Source organism: Saccopteryx leptura, chromosome 13 (assembly GCF_036850995.1).
Source record: "Saccopteryx leptura isolate mSacLep1 chromosome 13, mSacLep1_pri_phased_curated, whole genome shotgun sequence".
NCBI lineage: Eukaryota > Metazoa > Chordata > Mammalia > Chiroptera > Emballonuridae > Saccopteryx > Saccopteryx leptura.
The window spans coordinates 10,516,384-10,528,945 of NC_089515.1; the positions used below are offsets into that span (position 1 = coordinate 10,516,384).

The 12,562-nt window shown below is 59.6% G+C and overlaps 1 protein-coding gene across 1 annotated transcript in view; it reads right to left on the bottom strand.

Moving 5' to 3' along the window:
• The window catches only part of GRK5 (G protein-coupled receptor kinase 5), a 207,597-nt gene that overhangs the window by 25,239 nt on the left and 169,796 nt on the right, over positions 1-12,562 (bottom strand). Inside the window, exon 5 of the mRNA XM_066355796.1 lies at positions 1,540-1,640. Coding sequence (XP_066211893.1) covers positions 1,540-1,640 — 101 coding nt within the window. The remainder of the gene's footprint in view (positions 1-1,539; positions 1,641-12,562) is intronic.

Below are 12,562 nucleotides of genomic sequence, written 5' to 3' on the forward strand. Positions count from 1 at the left end.
GTTTACAACCCTGGCCTCGGGGCAGGTGGGCAGAGCCAGGTCCAGCAGGTCCGCGCCCAGCCTCGCCCACTTCAGACTCTGGAGATACAAACACACAGGTGCCAGAGGCCCCATGTTCTAGCCCGCAGACAGGCACTGACGGGCATACTGCAGGCCTGGGGCACAGCAGTGAGGGCCCCCCCCCCGTGTCCTCCCCCTCCCCTGCAGGCAGCATCGTGATCGGGAACTTCACAGCGGGAAATCACAAACATTAAATAAATGCCCCAGGGATGTGTTATGAACTAGAGTTAAGTGAGGTGGGGGGGTCGGGGAGGTCTCTCTGTTGAAGGGACAGGAGCTGAAATGACAACAGAGGCACTTAATTGGGTGCAGGGGAGGGGGAGGAACCCCGTGAGAGTGAGTGGTGGGGGCAGAGTAGGGACGCAGCCCTGAGGGCCCAGGCTCTGGGTTTGGTCCAGGACCAGCAAAGCCACAGGGAGACACTGATTCCTACAGCAAAGTTTACTGGTCACCTACTGCGGACCTGGTCCCAGGCCAGACCCAGAAGGGAGGGGAGTGCGGAGCCGGGGCATGTGTCCTGGCATAGCTGGAAACCGGGGCTGGCCTGGGGGCCAGGACGGCCACTCCCTCAGGGGGACAGCACAGGAGCCTCAACCCTCTGTCAGCCCTGACCCCTGGCTGGCTCCAGCTCCGAGATGGCAGCGACCAGGTGGGTTTCTTTGGAGGCGGGGTCTCTGCTGTTTGGCACCTAACACAGAGCTGGGCCCCACGCTGGCCCCCCGAAGTGCATGGGAGCACAGGACTGCGGGCTTTCTGGTTCTCCCCACCGGCAGTAAGCTCCATGAGAGCCGGAACCGGGTCCCCTCACCATGGTCATGTCTGTGGTGCAAGGGCTGACAAGGCCACAGCAAGCCCCACTCGTCAGCTGTGTGGGGTGACCTGGCCTGGATGCCTCTGATGCACACGCATCAGCTTACGGGGAGCGGCGTGTGCGGGCTCATGAATGTATGTGCATTAGGCCCTCGTAGCGTGGGGGTGGGGTGGGCGTGCACCGGTACAGGGCTGACGCTACAGCCACAGACTCGCCTCCTATCCCATCAGGGTCACCATCTGGCCTGCAGAGGTGAGGGGTGTGGCAGGACAGCAGCCCGCAGCAGTGCCACCCTGCTCCGGTTGGTGGCAGTGGTGGGGGCTGGGAGCCCGGGGAGGATTTCCAAACCACCCAGACTGGGGCAGATTTTTGCACATTCCTCGGTCTCAGCAGCCTGGAGAGCCACTGCTTTCAACACCCTTTGAAGCAGATGTTTGCTTTGGACTCAGCCCGCTGGTATCTTTCCCTCTTAAGGAGTACACAAACATCTGGGTGGCTCGGCGGGGCCCTTGGCCAGGAAGACCTGCCCCACTGCCCAGGGTCCAGGTGGAAGCAAGAGGCAGCCCCCAGCCATCCGGGCGTGTGGCTACCAGAGGGGCCGAGGGGCTGACGCCTGGCCCGGGGAAGGGGGCCGGCTGCCCAGGAGGCCAGGCCGCCGGAGCACTTACTGTGCACACGCGGAAAAGAGCTCTTTGCAGGGCTTCTGAAGGAGCTTCTCCTCCGTCTGGGAGACCAGGTCCCGGCCCACTTGGGCGATGAAAACTGGAGACTGGAGGGAAGAGGAGGTGATCAGTGCAAGGCGGGTGGGGGGGGGATGCAGGGTGGCCGGAGACCCCCACAGGGGCGGGGCGGGGCAGGGCATGGGCGTGTCCTCTGCCCACGGTGCGCCCGGCCTCCCGCACACTGTCCAGTGGTGCAGGGAGGTGGCTGGGCGGGAATGCGGCAAGTGAGCCCACATGTCAGGTCAGCTTTCTGCTCTGCCACGTTCAGCTGGTGTGACCTTAATGAAGGTCACATGGCTCCTTTGAGCATCACCACCCTCATCGGCAGAATGTCGATGATGATGCCTTGTGTCCTGGGCCTGTGGCCAGAACCAAATGAGCATGTGAGTGCTCAGATGTGAGCAGCTGTGCAGCGAAGTCCAGCTCATCAGCGACCCCCCCCCCGGCCCCCGAGCTTGTCAATGATCCCCAGCCTCGCGGGCTGGCTCCTCAGAGGGCTGGCTCGAGGTGCACCCTGCTCAGCCTCAAAGCCACGTGCAAGATGGTGGGGAGGGGGTGTAAAGGGCCTGTAGACAGGACGACACAGCAGCCGGCACGGGAGCTCAGCAGCTCTAGGATTTGCAGCATCAGCATTGACAAACCAGGGTCCGCAGCCCACACCTGCTACTTGTGGCTGCGGGACCCTGGCCTTGACTGCTCAGCCGTTCCAGGAAGATGATCAGAATTAACAGCCTCTCCCAGAAGGAATCAAGGAACCCTCTGGGGCATGCCTTGGCCCAGATCCTGGCACGCAGTAGAAAGCGTGCAATAATTGTCACCACTGTCCTTGCGCCCTCCTCCCCAGTGGAGCTGTCTGATCCGAACACTTCAAGTTGAAGGACAGCTCCATTTTCTTCGTCCTGCCCAGGGGCAGCGCCACCTCTGGGAAGGCAGCCCCGCCCACACCCGTCCCCTCCCCCCACCAGCCACGCTCCGCCAGCTGTTCAGTCACCTGCTGGGCCCCAAGGTGGCTTTTTAATAAATAACAGGCTCAGAAAGAAGGGCGTGGGCGCATCTTTCGCAAAGATGCTGAAATCTGAAAGGCTAGCTTTCTCTTCCCAGCTATGGAAATGCGCCCGGGAGGCTGACGGCTGGGCTAAGCCCATTGGGCGGTGTCGGGCAGCAGTGGAGCAGCCTGACACGGCCCTGGTGAATGGAACCGGCGGCTCACTGTGTATTCCCCGCTGTTCTGAATGCCCACATCCCTTCCTTCTTCCTCTCCCAGCCCCGCCCCCTGGGGCTGGAGTGGGGGGAGCCGCTGCTATGGTCACTGCCGCCCATATGCCCGGTGCAGACAAGTTACACCATGCATCTCAGAGCATCTCCCGGATGGCTGCTGTCACCAGTCTTGAGTGGTGGCGACTCCCTCCCACCTTCCCTCCACTGGGCCCTGGCCCACCCCTCCGTCCCACGCCAACAACGTAATGAGACCACAGAAGAGCCACCAGCAGGGTTGGCTGCCGGAGCCCGAGCTCTGGTCTGACCTCCACCCTTGCCATCTTGGACTTCCATCTCCTCCCAGGTAACAGGAAGGAGCTCCTCCAGAGATGCCCTGCGGTCCTTAGCAACTTGGGAATTGATGGTTTGGTTGGGAGTTTTTTGCATCTAAGACTTGGGGAACTTTTGGGGGGATTCTGGCAGCCGAGTCTATTGGGGATCAATGACTCCAGGCTACCCCAGAGCAATGGAATATCAGAACAAACCCCGAGGCCACGTGCACATTCACATCAGGAAGAGAGCTGTGTGCCCGGGGGACCTTGGCTTGCAGGAGGGCCGGGCGGCTGGCCCAGAATCGGCACCTGCTGCGTATTTGCTAATAAGACAGAGGATACCGTGTGCTGTGCCAGGATATGCCTGGAACCTGGGGGCAGTAAGCCAAGACCAGGCAGAGATGCTGGGTGGGTGGCACTACTTTGCCATCAGACTTTACCCAGGGAGGACACACCCTTACCCACCGTCAGCCCAGCCTGGTGCTGGGCACAGTGGGAGGGGGCGGGGGGGTGGTTCAAAGGTGAAGCCAGCGTGGTCCTTGACCTCAAAGCACTTGTTCTCCAGTAAGACATGCATGAGACAAGGTAAGATCCTAGCAAAAAGTCTTTCCCTTTTCTTGGCTACATGTGGTGAGGTATAGAGTGGGCTGGTTGGAACTCCATGGCTCTCAAACCCTTTTTTATTTTTTAGCAGCAGAGCTTCTTTTCTCCTTGCCCAAATGAAATAAAACCAAAAGAAATAATATAATGGACACTAACGGCTTACCTACACTGAGGCCAGCCCTGGACAGGCACTGCGTGAAACACCTCACGGGCACGATTTCACTTACTTGCCACTGTGGCTCTAGGAAGGGGACGCCACTATGATGATCACCTCACAGACGAGGAGGCCAAGGTTCAGAAAGGTGAAGTCATTTGCCCAAAATCACCAAGTAGAAGAGAGGGGATTTGAACCCATGTTGAATGGGTCAAGAATAAGTCTGGTTGGAGGTGGTAGGGTGTCAGGGTCACCTGGACTCCACTCACCCACTCCCACCGCCCAGGGGGCCTCTGAGGGGTGGCCTTGGCCCCAGGGTGACCAGGACACCCTGAGGCCCTTGCCCTCGGGCAGAAGCAGGAAGAGCTCACTTGGAAGACGACAAGGCTCAGGGTAAAGAGCCCGGGGGCTCAGATGCGAGGAGATATTGACGGGGTGGGGTCCTCTGGGAAAGGAAGCCGGGGTCAGAGGCAGAGCTGAATTTGGCCTCAGACCTCCCACCCCTCATGCCCCCCTCTGCCTGCAGGCAAGGACAGACCCCTGGGCCGCCTTGTCAGCCACACCGGTCCTGGTTTCTGGCACTGGCTGGCAGGAGGAGCTGGGGATACAGCCCACCAGTCTGAGCCCTGATGGGAACTAACGAGCAAGTTGAAATGGGTTTAGTTTAACAACCACAGGTTTAAACTCAGTCATTGGCTCAACACACAGAGATTAAGGGATTCCAACTAAACCCCCTTTCAAGTGACTCCAGGGAACGACACCTTTGCTAGTAAGAAGGGAACAAGAAGCTGCTGGGCAGCTCAAGTCCACACTGAGAGCCAGATGTGCCAGGCGGTGAGCGGAGCAGCCACTCAGTGGGCACCGCTGTGGCTGCTCGCTATTGGCACCCGTGGAAGCAGTGGGCGTCTGGTCCTTGCCCTCCCAGCCAGGGCAGTGAGTTTCGGAGGGAGGCTGTTCGGGGCTCTCCCTGGCTGCTGCAGTGTGTGGCCCCATCACAGAAGAAAAGGCTCCGAGGTCCCAGCAACCACAGTCCCCCTGCAGCTGAGTGAGAGTTCTATGCAGTTTCAGATCTCCTTCCCACAAGCCAGTCCCTTCCGCCTCCAGGAGAGCTCTGGCTGGGCAGCTCTGTGGCTCCTTCTATCAGGGACTGTCCGCAGTGGGCTGTGTCCCCAGCGCCTCCCACTTGCCAGTGCCAGAAGCCGGGACCGAGGTGGAGCTGATCATCAGGGTGGGCAGGATGGATGGGCGCTATCCTCCTCCATGTCAAAGAGGTCTCCCTGATGTCTAGCCAACCATAAAGGGCCTCAAGGCCCTTAGACATGGACAGTGAGGTCTCTCATAAAATTCTGCCTGAGTCCCGGGCCCCCTCAGGGCAGCAGTGCTTTGAAGTGACACTTACTTCTTTGGTCACTAGATGGTCTCCTCAAGCAGCTCCAGCCTGCAGGGTTTGCTTTAATAGGACAGTGTCAACTTAGGCGCCCAGGCCCCTTTGAAGTGTGTGGAATTAGGTCTTGGTGGTGTGGCTTCTGGACTGGAAGAAGGATGGGGACAGGGTTTCCCTGCTGGAGGCTGCCAACACCCGCCGGGTCATCCAACCTCGGCCAGTGAGTCATCACTCCACAAGGTGGCGCTGTTGAGCTCCTGCTCCCTGTGTTTCACTGCACGACACCCACAGGTAGACCAGCCCTCAGGACTCGGAGACCAGGTGGCACACGGGAAATAATGACCCAGTGATTTATCTCAGGCCTGAGGAGCGCAGTCTTTGTAAAAGCAGTGGAGGGGAAAAAATGAGAGCTCAGCTGGGAGGGAGCCCTGGAGAGGGAAGGCGAGAGAGGACCACGAGGGAGAGGTCCGATGTACTCAAGGGTAAGGGACTGCCCACTGAGGCCCGGGGACCGGACTGGGCAGGGAGCGGCGGGGGCTGTGGCTCAGAGAGGAGGACTGGCTGGCACAGGCTGCTGTCTCTTGGGAAGCTGGTTTCCCTGACTGCTGAATCATCAGCCCCAAGGGTGGCTTCTCACGGGCCCTGCCACACCTGCCCCAGCACTGCGCCTGCTCTCTGTGGGCACTGCTGTCCCCTCTGCACCGTGATGACTGGCACGGGGAAGAGACATCATCTCCTGCATCAGTGAGAAAACCCACATGTCTGAGGACCTGGTACCCAAAGATCTCCTGGCCTTAAAGTCTCGTTTCAAGATGTCAGCGTGGCAGTGGGATCGAGTGCATGTGGCCGATGTCCTTGGGGCCACCCAGGGCTGGAGGCACTGTGACTGGCTCTTCGAGACCACCCCCCTCCTCAGTAGCTATCAATAATCCTGAAGTCAGCGCCCGGTGTCACCCTTAGCCGTTCTGCAAACACACATCCTCTGCTTGTTCAGACTCAGGACCCCAGATGCAGCAGCGGGAGGGTATGGCAGAGGGCTGTCCTGGGAGACCCCTCAGGGCCCAGCTGGTTCAACCTACCCGGGCACAGACGGGGAATGGACAGAAAAGACCAAGAAGGGACAGGACCCCTTCACGGTCACACTGCTGGCCCAAAGTGGAGCCAAGATCAACCCCCGAGGGGCTACATGGCAGGCCTCAGCTGGGTGGCGGTTTCGCGCTTCATGGCTCCACCAGCTGTCCTGAGCCAGCTCTAGGGGAAGGACATAGCTGGCCACACTGGCCCTACTCACACCAGCCTGTCCCCATCTCACAGACGGGGACATGCACACACGGCGACCTCAGCCTTGGTGCCTCTCCCACCTGGCCCTCCTCTCCACCCCACCTCCCTGCCTGGTTCCAAGGATTCCTCTCTCTCGCTGCACCACTCAGTGGGCCCCTCATGGGTCTCTGTACCTTCTCTGGCACTGACACGATGGCCCCCAAGAGAGTTTCTCTGGCACCGCACAGCACATGCCTCCGTGGGCCCAGCCCCTCCCACCCTTCTCCACCTGCCCCGCTCCTGCCCTCTGCTGGCTGCTGCTCTCACTGCATGTCGCTGTTTCTGGATGGGCCCCGGCATGGCAGCCCCTGGGCCTTTGCTTGTTCTCTTGGAAGGAGCCCTTCCCGCCCCATCATTGCACGTCCAAAGCCCACCCAGTCTTCAGGACCCACTTCCAATACAACCTCATCCAAGATGCTTCTGTGAGCAGGCGGGGCCTCCCACCCAACGCCACCTCCCGGGACTGCCCTCATCATGATCATTGCCGTTTCCTGAGCACCTACTGTGTGTTAAATCCTAGGAACGTGATACAGGTTATCTTTTTTTAATCTTCTCAAGATTGGTTTATTATTATTATCATCTCCATTTTACAGATGCAGAGGCAGGCTCAGGAAAGTTAAGCCATGCCCAAGGTCACTCAGCTAGGATGGGAATGAAGATGGGATTCAAACCCAGGCAATCCGGTCAGAGAGCCTTCTCCCCAAACATCCTCACGTCCTCTAAGAATGCCACCGTCCTTCTCAGATAGCGTGAGGAGGAAGTGACTTTACCCTTGAGGAGCAGGCTCTCCTTGGAGGCCCCCGGGGGCTGAAGAATAAGGTTCAGTGGACTCTGCCTGTTTTGGCAAATGCTGTTTGTATAGTGTGGTCACCCCACCCCACCCCCGCCCGGCTAATGGCCAACATATGCTTTACTTCAACATATGAAAACATCCCAATGAGGGGCTCCGCGCTCATTAGCAGTGGTTCCATCAGTGAACAAAAGGTCAGCCCAGGAGAATGTCCTCTCTATCTCCAGACGCAAGCACTTAGGGCTTAATGATGTGTGTATTTTCATATGTGGGCAGCTGACATTCCCCATGTAAACTATTTGCAATTTCCCAGCGTGGATGGACTCGGCTCTCAGGAACAGCTGAGCAGGGGAGAGGCAGGACAGTAGAAGAAAGAGGCTCCAGGGTTTCCCCTACTTTCCGAACACGGGGCTGCCTAGGGTTTGCCCATGCTGCCCATACAGGGTAGGGACAGCAGTCTCTTGGTGGAGGGCACTCCTATCTCTCCTCTAGGACAGGAGTGGGGGAGGGGCGCCCCCACAGCCACACCCCTGCCGCCCACTGACCCTGCACCTGGCGACCTGCGTCAGCGGTGCTAAGCTGTGCCCACAGAGCCCCAGGGCCTGGCCGCGGGCGAGGACAGAGTGGGAATCAGGCTCTGGCCGTAGGGCCTGGGAGAGGGGCCAGCCTCTCAGTCAATGCCCCTTGACCTGAGTTTTCCCACAACTTTATACTTCTGTTGCTCCCCAGAACACTGTTGTACGGTGGGGCCCGTTCCAGGGTCACAGATGTGGAGACTGAGCCCCAGCAAGCTCTCTGAAGGGCAGGAGCGTTGCTCACTCCTGTCTCATCAGGGTCAGCACACCCCTGGACGTCAGCCAGTGCTCCCCGTACGAGCTCAGGACAGAAGTAAACGGTGGACCTGACCTCCCAATCCAGGCCGGCCTGGCTCCCCACCCTGGGATCTCTCCGCTCCGCTCTGCCGCAATGAACTGCTGGCGCTCCCGGCACATAGTAGGTGGAGTAAGTGTGCGTGCACAGGCACGTCCACAGTGGCAGAGAGGGAGGTGGAGAGCCACAGAGGATCCGTCCATCAGAAGCACCTGCGTGAGGTCATCTGGTCTACCCCCTGCCTTCGTGACTACTGGGCCAGTCAGAGATCTTTAGGGTTTTCTTAGTTACAACTGCTTGGAGTACCTGTCTCAGGTAGAAATGGTGAGCTGGAGGCTTGGGGGTGGCCAGCTGGTGAGAACCTGGGATTGGCCAGGGGCTCCTCGGCCCAGACACGCCACGTCTCTCTCACAACCTCATTTGATCACCCCCACCACCACATTCCTCCTTTGTTCGAGCAACTGGATTAGGTGTCTACCACTTGATGCCAAGAACGCAGATGAATTCACCATCTGTCAAGTCAGAAGTTGGGCCAGGTGGCTAGGAGGACCCTCCAAATGCTCCCCCACGCCACAGAGGGCTTCCTCTGTCCTCGGGTCTTGCTCCCCCCCCGAGTTGGCTGATTCCGAGTTCCGTGAACTAACTCTGCCCGGTTCCCCTGACTGCGGGCACGGAACCGGGTGGAGGAAGCAGGCCCATTGGGGGGGCGGAGGGGAAGGGCACGGAACCGGGTGGAGGAAGCAGGCCCGTCGGGAGGGGGGGGCGGAGGGGAAGGGCACGGAACCGGGTGGAGGAAGCAGGCCCGTCGGGAGGGGGGGCGGAGGGGAAGGGCACGGAACCGGGTGGAGGAAGCAGGCCCGTCGGGAGGGGAGGGGCGGAGGGGAAGGGCACGGAACCGGGTGGAGGAAGCAGGCCCGTCGGGAGGGGGGGCGGAGGGGAAGGGCACGGAACCGGGTGGAGGAAGCAGGCCCGTCGGGAGGGGGGGACGGAGGGGAAGGGCACGGAACCGGGTGAAGGAAGCAGGCCCGTCGGGAGGGGGGGCGGAGGGGAAGGGCACGGAACCGGGTGGAGGAAGCAGGCCCGTCGGGAGGGGGGGCAGAGGGGAAGGGCACGGAACCGGGTGGAGGAAGCAGGCCCGTCGGGAGGGGGGGCGGAGGGGAAGGGCACGGAACTGGGTGGAGGAAGCAGGCCCGTCGGGGGGGGCGGAGGGGAAGTGCTCTGAGCCTAAATCCTGGCTGGAAACAAAACCTGTTTGTACAATCACAACCTCAAGACAAAGGAGAGTTTACCGAATGGCAGCCTCGGACAGAGGGTTTCCTCACCAGAGGGTTGATTTAAGGTCTGCCTGACAGGAAGAAAAAGCGCCATTCTTCCACCTTTTTAATCAAAACCTTCAGTGCCGTGCGGAGCAGCTGCGGCCGTGCGCCGTGTCGGTCTGGGGCAGCTCCCCTGTCTACATGGCCGGGCAGCAGACACGAGCCCCAAACAAGAACCAAAGGGAAAAGGCAGGGTTTTGTTTTCTTGGTCACTGGTCACTGGGAAAAAATAAATCAGCCCAGCCAAATGCTCACGAGTGACGTGCCATAGGGCCACTGTGCCCGCCACTCGGAGCCTGACATCTGTATCTTGTAGCTCTCGACCAGACACCCCCAACTCCTACCCGAGCATCTGTGTGGTCAGCCCGATGGGCAGACCCCACAGCCAAGTACCGCATCAGATGCGGCCCCACTCGGTGGGGACACATGGCTGGACAGGCAACTGTGACCGCAGGTCCTTGGGGTAGAAGCCAGAAAAATGACAAGTCTTCCCCTCCGGAAGCCGCTGTGCCTTTTTAAGTTCTAAGGGAAGGTGACGCTCACCGCTTCCCATCAGGGTGGGCATCGTCCCAGCAGAAGCGCTTGGCCCTGAAGCGGAGGAAGCCCGACGCTTTGGGGCCCTCTCCTCGCGGACCCGGAGCGCTCCAGGTGGCCAGAGAGCCACATTTCCCGGGAAGCGTTTCCGCACAAGCGCTCCCGGTACACAGATCTCACAGGAAAAGGACCTGAATCTCCCCGGCTCCCATCACTTGGTGATTTCTTTGCCCAGTCTCAGGAAATACTCACTTGTGGGCCTAAAGTTCTGTTCTTTTGAAAGAGGACACTCCCCAAGTTACTTAAGCTTCAGCCCCCACAAAACCTGGTTCTTCCCTTGTCTCCAACAGCACTCAGTCTCCCAAGTGGCCTTTTCCAGAAGGACACCAGGTGCCCCCTCCTGTCCACTGGCCATTGCCTTTAGGAAGATGGAGGCTGACCTACACCTTTACCTTCCCGGGATGAATAGCCGAAGACCACAGTCCGAGGGGCCTGTGAGGCTTGCGGGGGCTTCTCATGGTTGGGGGAGCAGGCAAGGAAGGCCAGCACCCTGACACTGTGTTGGGAGGCAGCCTGAGGCCTCTGTATGGCCCACGATTCCATTACAGACAGGATACACCCCACCACCTGCGACCTCCTAGCTCTTCAGGCAACAACCTCTTGTCCCAATTTGGGGGTGACCCTGGGGAGAGCTGGTTATCCTGCCAGGCCAGGAAGACACCACAAGGGTTGGGAGTGTCTCTGCCAGCGGCCCTGCAGGTGGCACTATTGCTGCCGCCCATCAGAAAGCACGGAGCTGGCGGCGTCTCCAGCCAGGGTCGGGCGAGCCGGTCTGCCAGCCACGCCGGTTCCTGGGGTGCCCCGTCTGTGTGCCGGTCATGAGCGCCACCCCCAGGACCTCATGGACCAACTCACCTGGCCGAGGGTGAGAGGGGTTCAGGCTGATGGGGACCCAGGAGGACCCTTCCCTCCTTCAACTCCTGGCATTTGTGCACCGGGAAGTAACCTGAGAAGACCTATGAAGAACTGATACTTCTCTGGACAAATTTAAGATGGCAGGGTTTCAGACGGCTTTGAGGACCCCACATACACAGCAGACTCACAGAGATCACGGGGGGGGGGGGCGGCATGAGGCCAGGAGATGCTGAGTTGAGGGGCTTCCAGTGCTTTCCCATGGTGTCCCCTGCTCACTGGCCACCCTAGGTCACAAGCTGTCACATTCCCTAAGTCAGTCAAGTAGAGAACACAGCCCTGGAGAAATAACCAAAACCCTTCAAGAAGGAAAAGCGGTTTGGGGCTTGCAAGATTCTGACCCGAATTTCCTTTGCTGCTCAAGTGGTTTTGCAGAAATCGGGATGAAGGACTTTTAGAAGTCAGGAAGGGAGAGGACATTTTCGAGCCCTGGCAGAATCCAACCAGGGCCCCCGAGGTCTGGGCAACTTTAATGAAAAAGAACAGAAAACACACAGGCAGCCCTGACCCAGACCTTGGCTGTTTACGTCAAAAGCAAAAACGATAATTAGCAAACCGAAACGTGCCTGGAGAGGGAGGGAGTGGGGGCCAGCTGGGCTCTGTCAATGCGATAATCCCGGTCACGACCCGCGGCTGAAGTGTGCGACAGGAGGTGACACGCTGTTTGCGCAGGCGGGGAGCCACTCTCGGGACAGGAGACGTGGGCTGTTTCTGGCAAGTGGCTCGAGTGCAGCCAGCTTTGCTCTGGGTCAGTGCGGCCACACGCAGGGCGTTCTCACGTGGCACTCGGGCCGAAGGGCTGGGGTGCGGGGATGCTCACAGCGGCGGGAGTGGTCCCTCATTCCTCGCGCGTGAGAGGCGAGAGTGCGGTGAGCCAACTTTCCATCTCCCAGAACACCCTCCCATTCCACGGCGTCCAAAACGTCTTCCCTTTGAAACTGTGTTGGAAATATCTTGGCCTTGGGAGATTTTTTTCTCTGGTGAGGATTTCATTCCATGGGGCTTGGGAGTGAAGGAGGGGCAGGCATCTCCTAAAAGCCAGGAAATTCAACCCCCCACCATGATGGCCTCTCTCTGCCCAAGGCCCACCTGTCAGGCCACAGAGAGAATGGGCCCAGCAGAGGCACCAGGGACCAGTCACTGCCTGCCCAGGGCACAGCTGGGGGCGAGGAGCGTCCTCAGGAAGCCCGTGGCCCACTACTCCAAGGAGAGGGGATCTGGGCAGGAACACTATCCACTCCCAGGACGGGATGGGGCGGAGCAGAGCTGGCTCCACCGGCATCAAAGGAACGCCCAGTTTTCTGACCTGGAAGGTCACGAGAAAGGAAACGGGACCCAGACGGGCACGCTCAGCCTGCGTGAGGAGCCCCAGCTGGCACGCAGTCTCCAGAACGACGTCAGGAGGAGCTGGAAAAAAATCAGGCTTCGGGCAAAGAGAATCTGTTTTCCAGGAAAGGTTGGGGGAGAAAAAAAAGGATGTCTCTTTGAAGGACAATG